General features: G+C 27.4%; 3 protein-coding genes across 4 annotated transcripts; 2 read left to right on the top strand and 1 right to left on the bottom strand.

Moving 5' to 3' along the window:
* Nucleotides 1-249: 249 nt before the first annotated feature.
* On the top strand, nt 250-2,253 carry LOC135146209 (uncharacterized). 2 transcript variants are annotated; one of them, XM_064078371.1, is made up of 8 exons: nt 250-318; nt 409-498; nt 562-619; nt 792-899; nt 1,009-1,107; nt 1,571-1,684; nt 1,940-1,996; nt 2,053-2,253. In XM_064078371.1, the coding sequence occupies exons 1-8, from the start codon at nt 259-261 to the stop codon at nt 2,235-2,237; spliced, it is 771 nt and encodes a 256-aa protein (XP_063934441.1). In that variant the 5' UTR covers nt 250-258; the 3' UTR covers nt 2,238-2,253. The 2 variants fall into 2 exon arrangements, with proteins under 2 accessions (XP_063934441.1, XP_063934440.1); XM_064078370.1 differs by having other exon boundaries at nt 2,050-2,253.
* A 3,000-nt stretch (nt 2,254-5,253) lies between these two features.
* On the bottom strand, nt 5,254-10,226 carry LOC135146224 (peptide chain release factor 1-like). Its single transcript, XM_064078385.1, is given in 16 exon segments — nt 5,254-5,321; nt 5,404-5,515; nt 6,456-6,551; nt 6,727-6,796; nt 7,390-7,453; nt 7,795-7,813; nt 7,815-7,856; nt 8,039-8,158; nt 8,611-8,738; nt 8,947-9,071; nt 9,314-9,411; nt 9,470-9,526; nt 9,673-9,767; nt 9,828-9,890; nt 9,946-10,036; nt 10,157-10,226. Coding segments are annotated over 13 exon segments (1,056 nt in total). The 5' UTR covers nt 9,730-9,767; nt 9,828-9,890; nt 9,946-10,036; nt 10,157-10,226.
* Nucleotides 10,227-12,494: 2,268 nt separating this feature from the next.
* On the top strand, nt 12,495-13,293 carry LOC135146226 (FAD-linked sulfhydryl oxidase ALR-like). The gene is made up of 5 exons (XM_064078387.1): nt 12,495-12,594; nt 12,697-12,848; nt 12,901-13,009; nt 13,065-13,149; nt 13,199-13,293. Exons 1-5 carry the CDS (start codon nt 12,592-12,594, stop codon nt 13,270-13,272), a joined length of 423 nt encoding a protein of 140 aa, XP_063934457.1. The 5' UTR covers nt 12,495-12,591; the 3' UTR covers nt 13,273-13,293.
* Nucleotides 13,294-13,481: the final 188 nt, after the last annotated feature.

Below are 13,481 nucleotides of genomic sequence, written 5' to 3'. Positions count from 1 at the left end.
GGGGGGTGGGGGGGGGGGGGGGGGGGGGTGGGGGGGGGGGGGAGGAAAAGAGAGAGATCTTGAATTGTCATATAAACTTAAATTTAAACACGGAAGTCACTTACAATTTTTTGCTTGATAAGTTAAAACAGTATAGTTCTTAAAGCTATATAATGCAAACGCATTTCCGTGTCTGTGCATTAACAAAAACTTAGAACTACTTTTATTTAACTTAAACCTTTTTCCAATATTTTTTTTTGATAATATAGAGTGTTTAACATGGGAAATAATAAACGTAAAGCCGTTTTAATTGCTGTAGACCTTGAAAGTGGAGCTAATGTTGTTATACATGCTATTGATATTTACTTAAATTTTTTACAACAAAATGCGTTGCCATGGCCTAAAAACTTATATTAAATAATAATGTAGGACATGGAACTTGTTTTGATAAACAAACTTAATTTTCAGCCTAAAAATATATTAAAGTTGTCTAATCATCAAACGGATCCCTTACTGATTGTATTTATGCTTATATTTTTTTTTTGAGTTAAATTAATTTTTCTTTATATAATAACCATAAAGCCTTCTAGAGTTAACATTATAAAAGCTCTTTGCTGGTTAGTCTTAGATGCAGCTCCAGGTAGATACTTCATTTTACATTCACCTTAGCAGCTTTTTTCATTCTACTTCCCAAAGTTTCTCACTAAATTTTTTTAAATATATATTTTCAGCATTAAATATATAAATTATTTATCTTTAATATACTTTAAATGTTTTATAAGATATTGTTCTTGCCTCGTATATTATTTTAGAGGACACTTTCTTTTTATACTATGGGAATGCCCACCAGAAGCCATGTAGTAATAGAAAAAACTCTGAGAAAAGAGGAGTCATATATCCCATAGACTACGAAAAATCAGGTAGCGTGCTCTTATAGACCGTAATTAATGCCCTCGAAAATTTTATAACATCAATTTTTTTTTAATTATACTGGGTTTTAGAGTAAAGTTATCACATTTTTATTTATAGGAGTTATTTATTCTGAAGAGCTCATAAACTTAATTGTGATACCTATTCCACAGGAAACGAGATTAATAAGTTTTATGGATTCTTGCATATGCAAAACTGGTATTATTACTTGGTTAGTATGATAAAAGTAGCACATCTTTTTCTTATAAAAATAATTAAAAATTAGTTTCTTGTATAATTAGTATAAGTAATGCAAATATTAACTAATACTCTTAAGTAAATGTAAACATTTAACAATAGCCATAACCTAATGTAATAACTTCTATCCCTCCGAAAAGCCTTAAAACTTCCACTATTCGAAAAATTTAACAGTGTTGGTAAAATATTAGTAGTATATCGTGTCGTCAATTCTAACAAGTAAGGCGAGTGGTAACTTTATGGAAGCACAACCATTAATTAGGATTATGGGTATAGTTGCTCTACCGTAATTTACATACAAAAAATTTTAAAATATCTTTTTTTTAAAAAAAGAACTTTAGGTTACAATTCACATGAGTATATCACAACATTAATGTAGCCCTCTTTTCACTATATTTGAAAGAAATTGTTTATTACTATATAGATTTAGGTCTTTCCTACACCAGAACATGCAACAACACCAGCCTTAAAATTTGTTCAGCACTCAAACTTTTATTCGGAAGTAAAAGATCCATCAGAAGGCCAATAAAACCGTCGGGTATAGAATTACATAATAACCCCCTTTTGTTATTCCATTAAATATTAAAATTTTAAAATGATGGTATCTGTGCTTAGTCTAGTCTTTTTAAGTAGCACAGACTCAACCTTTTAACTTAAAAGTTTTATAAAAATTTAAGCCAACTTCTTTACGAGTAAAGACGAGTCGTGAAGAGAGGCAATAGTTTTATCTACCTTATATTTGTATAAAAGTACAGTACAATAATTAAATTATCCATCTCATTATTTGAGATAGGCACCGCAATTTTCTTTAGCGGTTTTATCCACAACGAGAAGCCAATTGTAACTAATGGTAACTTAATCAGTAGTAATTATAACCTATACTTTAAATATTTTATCCAAAAGTAGATAAGGAGGGCGGGTGCACAATGACATGTGCATTTATCAAATGTATTGAAAAGCACTATGCGCGACTAACCTATTCCAAGACTCTAAAACTTATGTACTCCCTAATCAAGTGTAGTGGAAGCAAGCCGACATTGTACATAAGTTCTACTCACTATTTGGATCCTAATGAACAATTCTATGTTTAACTAAATAAAATAAAGGGTATCTTTTATTGTTTAAATGCTATTTCGCCCTACATATATAATTTTTTATAAAAAAAATTCCTTATATAATTACTTTGTTTTTGTATCCTCTTTTGACTCGTTCATATACTCTCCATATTGATTTTGAAAAATCATAATTAATATGTCCTTTCTTTGCATTTAAATTTTCTTTAATTGCATATTTAAAACTAACAGATTTTTCATTCAATTAATCACACACCCTTCTAAAAGGTTTATTACCTCTAAACCTTTACCAGGAGCTCTTTTAAAGCTCTTCCATTATATGGGTTTATTTACTGAAACCGAAAATTGCTTAATTAAATTTTATTCGGCTTTAGCAGATAAGGTGAGTAGAAGGGGAAAAAGCTTATAATTACCATTTACATCAACTAAAGATGGTTTATTAAACGATACAAGTGACATTACAATGTATTTAAAACAGTAAAGCAATAATAATCCTTGTTTAATGCAAAACAAAAAAAAAATGTTTTACCACTGTTTAATTTTGTCAGGTAACCCTAACGCGTTATTTAAAAAAAAAATCAGTTAGGTAGAAGTTTAAGAAAAAAGAATTATTTATTAAAGATAACCTTGAAATATAGTTTTTAGTTCTTATTAAAAAAATGTTTATTATCTACCACTATAATGTTTTATAAATATATAGCTGTTTTACACCAAAATTAATATTTTTAAACTAATAATTTATTCATCGTCAAAGTCACCCTTTTACTATGTCAGCGCTAATGATTTTATCCCGACGCAATTGCTAACTGGTGGCGTCAACGGGACCAATCCATTAACGAAGCAAAAGAAGGCGCTTCTTATAGGAGGAAAAGCCATGCGCTGCCTAATGCGTTAATTTTAAACGGCATGAAATTCCATGTTCATTTCAGAAAAAATACATGGGGGTCATTATAGATTCTAAGCTATCGTGGTGTCCACACGTAATTACGTGGCGGCGGAGGTCAACGCAACGGACACAGATGCTATACCTTTTATTGTGTAGCAAAGATAAACTTTCGTTGCGCAGTAAGCGAAGGCTTTATGTGTATTAGCATTCGGCCGATTATGACATATGCATCTCCTGCCTGGGCCTACGACTTACCGGCAATAACGTTCTCGCTTCAAGTGGGACATAAGAAGTATGACATAAGGTAGACTGTAAATAGAAGTGAAAAGGGAAGGAAACTAATAACTTCCTATTAGTTTTTTTTTGCTATAATAAAAATCTATTTTATTTAAAGAATTTTAAAAAGGTTAGATGCTGAAAGTAAAACAGGGAAATAAAGGCTTAAATTAGATTTTGAAAAATATTACCAATACTATAAAGCTTAAAAACATTTAAAATCTGAAAATACTGAGGTTACAAAGATTTTTTTAATAAAAGTAGGCCAACAACCTGAATATCGCAAAGAAATTTGGTTTATTTTAAGTCTGTTCTCAATATTCTATTAAATTAGATTTTCTACTACTAAAGTGTATATTTAAAGGTTATGCTCCGCACAGAATGTTCAACTAATTATTAAATGCATTTTTCTTGTGGTTGGTAAGCCGCAATAATATCTGTTGAGGTAATAAATAGAATTTAAATATTTATTTTAATAACTGCTGGGTTTTAAAGCTTTTAGAATGCAAAAGTGGTATACTTTTACTTTCTTTTACGTCATTCAGTTTCTGTATTATATTCTTTTGTGTACAGGTTTTAAATTAACAGTGAGTTACGTTTTTGTGATACTCACCTAGCAGGCCTGTAACATCTTTTCCGAAGAGATTTACCGCTTGTTCTTTCATATCTCAATTTTGATAAGTAATTTTATTTTTTAAAAAATATTTACAGCTTTTACTACTAGCTAGATAGTTGCCTTTACCTTATATAATTTTCAACTAAAAATAAATGATCCAGCATTTAGTAATTTATAAGCTCAATTACTAATAGTTTTAGTGAATATAAATGTTCTAGAATGTGCATATTCAGATTTTGACAGCTTCTTCGAAGAGTAAAAAAAAGAATGAACTTACGAGGAGTAGCGTCTATTTCATATTGGATAGACGAGGCCAGAAAGCCAAATTAATGACAAATTCTGCCATTTGTACAAGTTCAGTGCTTATATCAACTTGCTCTAAATAGATGACTTTAGAGTAGTCACCTTCATATTCGTACTAAACAAATTAATTGGGCTCTAAACATATTTTTACAAAACTTTTTCAATTAAAAGATAAAGTTTACATAATAAAAGCGTATGCACCATCCAAGTAATTATTTTTATGATCTAGTTATACCCTATACACAAATATAGTTGGTTACAACCTGACAATTATAAAGTTCTATTCGGTTAGCTTTATAATATAACTAGGGAAAAAAATTGTTAACTGTGTTTTTTGGTTTTAAATATTTATAATTGTTGTTTTATGCAATAAAGTGGCTAGAAGAGATTAATTACAGAGCTGCTGAAAAAGTAAAATGTCATTAATAAGAAAATATTGAGTCCTCTAATAACTCTAAGAACTCGCAGCCTGAAGAGATTGCTAACAAATATATTTAGCAAATTTTGACTAGTCAACCTCTAGAGGAGAAAAATCAACTCTAAAGAGACCACCAACTTAATTTTACTACACACTTTTTAATCATTCCTTTGCTTATGTTAAATGAAATTTCTTACAAACCAATGAAAAGAGTTTATTAACTTCAACTAAAATTAATGCAAAAGTAAAAACAATAAGTATTAAATTGCAAGGAGAATCCAGAAAGTTGTGCGAGTGAGATTATGTTTCTTTTAATTTATGCATCCGTAATTAAGATAATCTTTTTTTTCCTGTACTATTATAAATCTGCCTTTTTTTTTTGTTTTTCGAAAATTTGTATTTTTTTAGTACGAGAAGGCCCCGAGAGTGCAGAATTATTGTATAAGCAATCCAAAAGTGTAAATTTTTTAAACTATTAAGAAATTTCTACACAAACTTTTTCAATGCTTTAATATTTATAAAACTAAAAAAAAAATTAAAGGCTGCACAAATATTCCAGCCTTTCCTTTTCATGCAGTTTCTGGTAGATCTCTTCTAGCTTTCCTTCACAAGTAAAAAAAAGTTTACAGTAGTACAACATAAGTAGACAAAAAAACGATGAATTGTTCTAAATATTAAAATTAACCATTTTCAAGGGCATCCCGGAGCGTTATAGAAAAGTTTACTCGGTGATCACAGAGACGGTCATGTTGAAAATTATAAGTTCTGACCTTCTCGTTTCTTTCGCCTTGCCCAACCTAAAATAAGAATTAACATTTTTAATAACTTTTATATATTAAAAAAATAAAAAATTGAATAATCTAGCAAATTATTATTAAATTTAAGAAACTTTACGGTTAAACTATGATAACGAAAATTTTCAACTTAAAAAAATTAAAAGAGAAAAAAATTATGCCTACGAGGTTTTATAAATGAATAAAATACAAAATATAAATTAAGTTTTTAAAATTCCAATATTAAGGAAATTTTTATTTGATTTAAAAGCTCTGAATCAATAGCGCTTTTTATTAAATTAAATAATAAAATTTAGTGAATATAAAGTTCGCTTATAGCAACTAAAACTTTTTAAACTTTTAATTGTAAATAAACTGAAAATAAGCAAAAAATATTAAAAATTATTATTTAAAAGATGAGTGAAAAAGCAAAAATTTTAAAAAATTATATTAAACAAATTAAAGAGGTGGTACACCAAAAAAAAAAAATTAAAAATAACTAGATCTAAAAGTATACAGCAAAACGAAGAATAAGTAAATATTTAAATTAACTTCAAATGCGTATAAACATGTGAACTACATTTATTGCAAATTTAATTAAAATTTTTTAACTTCCGTACTATTTAATATAATTTTATATATTTATTAAAAATATAATTAAATTTCTAGTTTAACATTAAGTAAATCTTTCAGTTAAATATTCTTATAAGGTAATATTTTCTAGTAAGTTTCGTAATAATTTATATATATATATATTTCCCCCTGAACTCCTTGTTTAATTTAGTGACTCCGAACAAAATAATACTTCGAATGAAGCAAAAAAGTTAAAAAACTTTTCCTTCAATTTTAATCACAGAAATTAATTGTTTTTAAAAAATAATCCAAGCTTAATAAAATGGGAGGTGCGTCGCCCAAAAGAAATTTATACTTTTTAAATAAAAATTATTTTAAGTAAATTAATTACTTGGCTCTTATAAAGTTGAGATCTTTCTTTTCGAATTCTTTCCTGCTCCTGTTGATAAAGTCGCAGACGAAGAACTTTCAAAGCAGATTCCTTATTCTAGTAAAAATAATATATTAATTAATGAATCTAAAAAATATATATCATAAGTCAACTTAATTTACGCAGTAAAAAGTAAAACTTAATAAATTTTAATTATAATAATATAAAAAAATAAAATATAAATTTTTAGTTTAAGTATAAAGTGTATATATATTTTTAAAATAATAATTACTAAATTCTGCGAGCGTTCATCCTGGCATTGTACTACCAATCCGGTAGGGAGATGCGTTATGCGAACGGCACTTTTATATTAAAATTAATAAATTTATTATGTTTAAGTAATTAAAAATATTATTTTAGGTATTTTATAATATTTCTAGAAAAAGTAAAAAGGAAACAGAAAAGTAATCAAAATTGGTTCATAATTACTAGTTGAAAATTTAGTTAGTAATATTAAAAGATCTTTAGGTATTCCTCTAGAATTAAAACCTCATAAATTAAACCTTTTAACTTTATCACGTAATATAAAATAATCTTTCAAAACTTTTATAAAAATTCTATCAACAAACTTTTTAACATAAAGCTAACAAAATTTTATTAAAGTTCATAAACAAAAAAAATTCAGATTTCGAATTCTAAAAATCATTATTAATAAAATATATAAAATTTTAAATTTTCTTAAAAAATTAAAGTTAATATGATAATTATAAAAACTTTCCTTATCATAACGTTAACTACTACAAAGATAAATAATATACTAACTAGTACTACTATCTTGCTAATGTTTATTATTATTAACCAGATTTACTACATATTTATAATAATAATAATAATAATAATAAATGCGAAAGTTATATAACAATAATAATATTGAAAGCATCAACTTTTTACTTGCCTATCAGTAGTGTTAACGGCCTGCCCGCCAGGTCCGGACGCTTTAAATGTGTCAATTCTTAAATCTTTTTTATTAAGTTCAATGTGAATCTTAAAAATAAATAAATAAATAGTAACAAAGTTTTCTAGAATCTTAAAATCTCTTAATTTAAAAAGTCTACTCAAACTTTTATTAAAAAAAAAATTAAAATATTTATAAAGCATTTTTATTTTGTTTATAGTAGAACTGTTTCTTCAACTCCTTATTTATTTTTATTGCTTTCAATCTAAATAAACAATATTACACGTTAAAAAAAAAATTAAAATTATTACTTAAAATTTTAGAGTCAACTTTGTTCTCTATAATTTTTAATTAATTAATTTCCAATTTAAATAAAAATAGACGCTCTTTAAAAAGATTATTTACCGATTCGTTTTCTGGAACCAGCGCAACAGTAACAGTAGAAGTGTGCATACGCCCTTGCCTATCTATTTTTTAAAATAATTATAAAAAAATAAAAAAAAGTAATAAAAATCAACTAACAAATGTTTTTTAAAAAAAGATTTTAGAATTTATAAATATATGATATAATAATAATAACCAGGAAATTTTAAAATAAGTTTAAAAAAAATTAATACTTGAAAATTAAAATATATTTAAAAATTTCTACGTTAACGATAATCAATAGTAATAATCTTCCTGTGGTGGGGACGCGCTGAACCCGATGGACTCCTGCTTCGTACTTAAATGATCCAAATGCGTTGTATCCCGCAACGTGAAGCGTTAAATCCTCAGAAAAATTAAATATTGAATAAAATCAATAAAACAATTTATAATTTAAAAAAAAATTAAATAAAAATTTTAATAGTTATTAAATATAGTTGGCATTTATAAAAATTTAAAAAGATCAACTTTAACTTAAATAGCAAAAACAGTGTAGTATATAGTATATAGAAATAATTGAAGATTCAAAATTCAAATAGAATTAAATTAAACTTTCTTTATAACAATGATACTTGAAGTGATAATAAACAGAACAAAAATAGTGTAAAAGATCACATAAAGATTATTTTTCAAACATTACCGATTATAAAGAAGTAAAAAAATAATATATAATTTTATAAATAATTTAAAAATTTATATATACACTAACAAAAGTAGTAAATGGAGTAACAATGTAAGAAAAAAAGTACCACTAGTAATCATAAGTTAAAAAGTTTAAAAAAAAAAGTTAAATAATACTCGATAGCCGCCATGCAGCGAGGGAGTGGAATTTAGAACTTTCAAATTTAAATTTTTTCTTGAACAATAATTTTCATAAAAAGTACACAAGTCGCCAACGAAAATAGCCGCTTCAGAGCCACCAGCAGCTGTAAATTTTAATAAAGACTTTATTAATAAGGACAACACAATTAAATTTTTATAAACAAAAAAAAAATTAAAAAAAAGCGAAAATTATTAGCGGAAACGTTTTATAATAATTAAGTGGAGAGAATACCTTGAATTAAAGAAATACAAAAAAAGTAAATTAAAAAAAATTAAAAAAAATGGGATCCTTTAATCTCGATAAATAAGTACCAGCCCGAATCTCCATCACTACTTTAGTGCTGTCCACTTGCATTGGAGGAATTAACAAGCGGTAAAGCCCCTCTTTCAGTTTTTCGCTTTTCTTTTGTAAGCAAATTTTCTCCTCTTCAAGTTCTCTATTAAAAATAACAGGAAAAATAAATATCAAGTACAAAAGTTATACTTGAAATAATTTCCAAAATCTTAGTTTAATAATATACTAGTTTCCCTTGAATAAAATTCTGAAAATAATCCTCGCTTACTGTTTGTTTATAAAAAAACTTGATAAGAAGTTTTAGATTATATTAAGGAACATGCCCACCCAACTTTATTACTTTACTTGAAATCTATAAAAGTACTAAAATAAAAATATTTTAACTTTAAAAAATCTACATGCCCGGATGCTTCTTTTTTTAAAATTTCAATTTCATGTATAGTTTTACTGACCCCTTCAATTTCAACTTGAGCTTCATAAATCTTTTATGAAAAGACTATAAAAAAAAAAGCCCTTATAGATAATACTAAAATTTTGTACCGAATTCAAAAAGTCCAAGTTTTTGCGTGCTTCTAAAAATTCATCACAATATTTATCCTAAAATAAAACCTTCAGTTCACAATAATATGGTATTATTAGAATAATAAGTTAATATTTCCAGTACCACTATTAAAATTATTTTACGCTAAACTAAGTATTATTATTTATAATAACATTTAAAAAATACATAAAGGCTTAAATACCTTAAAGTTCCCTAGTTTATGTAAAAGATCTTCTCTTCTTTTCTTTAAACGCTCCATATGTTCAGTTAAGAACGGTATACGTACAGTAGAAATTTCTTTTGCGCTTAAGCAGATAAATTGTGTTTTGCATAACTTATTCGAAATATGAAAAAGACCCAATTTAGTGCTAAGAAAAGCGAAAGAGTTGCAAGTTCTAAACAATTTTGCATTATTTTTTACTTTAAAAAAACTATTAAATCTAGATTTATACATCATTTAAGAAAGAATATTAACATTTAAAAGCGCAGCGCTCTGTAGATCAGGCACCACGTCGAATGTTAGTGGGCAGTCATGCGGTCGTTCGGCTAGACTTGTGCAGCACGTACTAAATATTTGTTAAAATAGTCTCTAGTAAATTCTGCGCGCTTAATAATTAATAGTGGGAGCTGAACAGGACATAATATAGAGAGTATATATATTTTTCCAAATAATATTAAAACTTAACTTCATTAGATTAATATACATTTAAGAACAATGCTGCCCCAAAATTGTAAATGACTTCTGTTTAAATCAATCTAATTTTGTTTAAGATATTAAAATAACAAATATATCGTCAATAAACTAACAAGTTTTTTATAACCCCGGAAAAGTAGAGAAGTAAAACCAATTCCTTTAGGATTTGATACCTGTTTGGAATTTACCGTTGTTGTGGGAAAACTACTGTTCTCTAAATTTAAAAAACACTGAAACAGGCCGCTTTAATTATACAAGAAGTTTAAGCAATTTATTTGTGCAAAATGTATTCATTCCTTTAATTGAAAGATATTGTCATAGGCGCCAATTGCCCTCTTCCGTTTCCATTGAAAGTTTTTTAACCTAAAACCATGAAAGATCCTCTAAGTAGAAAGTAGTCTTTGTAAAATCTAAGTAAAAGGTTTATTAACTTATAGCGACATAAGATATGTAATAACTTAAAGCTATTTTTAAACAAACAATTTATTTGAATCTATAAAAGTTCCAAGAGATCATTTAAAAAGAGCTAAGCTTATACTTTTAGCACAAAAGGGGTATCTGTACGAAGACCTTTAAAAAACACGCTTTTTAATATAGTTTAAGTTGCCATGTAAAATAAAAAATCTTTTAATAATTTTACACAATTTAGCAGTTAAGATTAATCGCGCAGTGCATTTGTCTATTTGCTTTAATTCTTTTTTTTTTTTTTGTTAAACATATTAACCTTTACTGATTTTGAGCTCCTAGCATTTTAAGGTTTTTTAAATAGTATGAGCTTTTTAAAAATTAAAGTGGAAAAAAGCAGTGAATACAGAATGTGTTATCCCAGGAGTGCCACTATAGAAGGTAGTGGCTAAAAAGCGTAAATATTTGCATACTTAAGGTTGAAATAAATGTATGAAGAAATTTTAGTAGACAAACTAATATACATAACACCATAATTAGGCCGTCCCCCACGCCACAATACGCTCCAGCAGAAAAATAAATTCCCTCCTACGGGCGTGTGCTATCTCTATTTATATCCATATGCTACGTTTCGAAAGCACGTGGCTAACATATGAACCAATTACTAAATTAGAGTTAGTTGGTGATGTATAGCTTTTAAATAAAAAGGTTTACAATGAAAGTTAGGATCATCACAGGCTATTAAGTACATCAGGCATACTCTCACACCCTTAGCTTTAAAATAATCGTTAAAATGTAGCAATTACACATATATTTATGGGTATAACTTTTGGAAAAAAAGATACAAGGATATATCCAACTTCGCTATATCGAGGAAAAGCCTTTTTCCTATAGCTATATAGTTTAATAGTATTAAGCAGTAAAAAACTACGTAAAAACAAATTAAGTCAACAAAAAAGTGAAGCAAAAGGTTAAAGCTTGTGTGAGAGGTTAAACAGTTACTTAGAGACAAAATATTTTTATATTTTACACAGCCTATGCCTCCTGGACCAGGTAATTTTAAAACCTTGACTCTTAAGGACTCTTAATTAAATGCTGGTCTTTTTTAAACTAAGCATTAAAATTTAAATACAAAATCAAGTAAAAAAAATTAAATTTATAATATTTTTGGTGAAGTTCGACATAGTTTTATTTTGGATTTCTTAAAGGGAGGTAGGCGAAAGGGAACAGAGCGTAGCTAAAGTGTATACGATATATACAATGCACATTGCCTATAATGCTTTATGACAAACATAAGTAATACAAAGTTTCCAATATGCCGACAATAACTAATTTCTTTTTCGCAACTAAGAATAAAAATAACCCGAAAATATGTTAAGTGGGATTATGTACATGATTGGCATAGCCTTACATACAAATTTGTTTGAATGAATGAAAAATTAAAGCAAGCTAAAGTCAAGTGTTGGAAGAGCTTATTTTATATAAGCAAACACAACGATTCCTTTTTTTAAAAATTTAACTATATAATCGTAGCCGGTTATCCGAGGAAGCTTTTACCCTTTTCCTCAAATTTAAGTTTATTGTGCTATAATTTTTTTATTGTTAATTTAAAAAAAAATTTCCTGGGCTGACAGGCACAGTCTTTAATATTTCGTAGTAGCACTTATCTTATTTAAATATACTAACATATAATATGATAATTTTGTAGCCACCTCAGAATGAGATTAGCGTTAAAAAAATTGTAGGACGAAACGTAATATGCTGGCACGATACACCAGTTACAAAGTTCGACACCACTACATAATAGCACTATACGGTGAACGTTCTGTAAGGTTACAAAGAAATCGTCAGTAATTTCGCACGTGCGTCTTGGTGTTTATATTGTACTTTGGCTCTACTTATATTAAATCTGATTACTACCTGATGAATACTGCTGAACCAGTTATTAGTGAAGAGGAAAAAAAGGCCAGCCGGCTACCGTGTAGGGCTTGCACTTCTTTTAAAAACTGGTCTGCCCTTGTAATGGTTACCATTAAACGAAGAAGACAATTTATTTTTTTAAAATTTAATTTATGCTAGTTTGGAACTTTGTCAAATTATTTATCCAATAATAACTTTTATTACCAGAAAAACGAGTTTTTTACTGATAAAAAACTGAAAGAACCCCAAAATAATATTAAAAAGAATATTGAAAATACAAATTTTATTGACTGTCCAGCTGACAGTGATAAACTTGGAAGACATTCGTGGACTCTTTTACATACTATAGCCTCTTATTAGTAATATTATCAATTAATTTTTTATATTATAATTGTTACTATTATCATTTAGCCCAGAAAAACCCTCCGGACGCCAGAAAGTTGCTCTACAGCAGTTAATGAACTCGCTGTCGTTTTTATATCCCTGTGAGCACTGCGCTGCTCATCTTCGCTTGTATATGGTGAGTTCTAGTTTTTTCCAACTTGATAAATTTATTTTAATTAGTACTTTAATAGAAAGCTAATCCTCTAAATATTAAAAGTCAAGAAGAATTTTCTTTATGGTTATGCCAATTTCACAACGAAGTCAACAATAATTTAGGTGATTTATTATTAGATTATTTCTACTTTCATAAATTTTTTTTTACAAGGAAAAGAAAAATTTGATTGCACGAAAGTCCACGAAAGATGGCGAGATGGATGGAAGGATGGAAGTTGCAACTAAAAGACTTTCTTCAATGAAAGTTCTCACGTTCAGTTATCTTTAGAATTTAAACTTTTACTTTAGAAAAACTTGAAGTTTATATATAAAACTTTCTATATAAAGCTAAGTAAAAAAAAAAAAACACTTATGAGTGTACGTTAAACTTTATTTACTCGTATTGCTGAGTATGAGGCCTCATTATTTCCTTGGATATTTTTATGTGAACGTTA

This window comes from Zophobas morio, unplaced genomic scaffold (assembly GCF_036711695.1).
Source record: "Zophobas morio isolate AGI-343-1 ecotype UQ-CSIRO unplaced genomic scaffold, CSIRO_AGI_Zmor_V1 ptg000215l, whole genome shotgun sequence".
Taxonomy (NCBI): domain Eukaryota; kingdom Metazoa; phylum Arthropoda; class Insecta; order Coleoptera; family Tenebrionidae; genus Zophobas; species Zophobas morio.
This window is presented reverse-complemented; position numbering and strand designations above follow the sequence as displayed.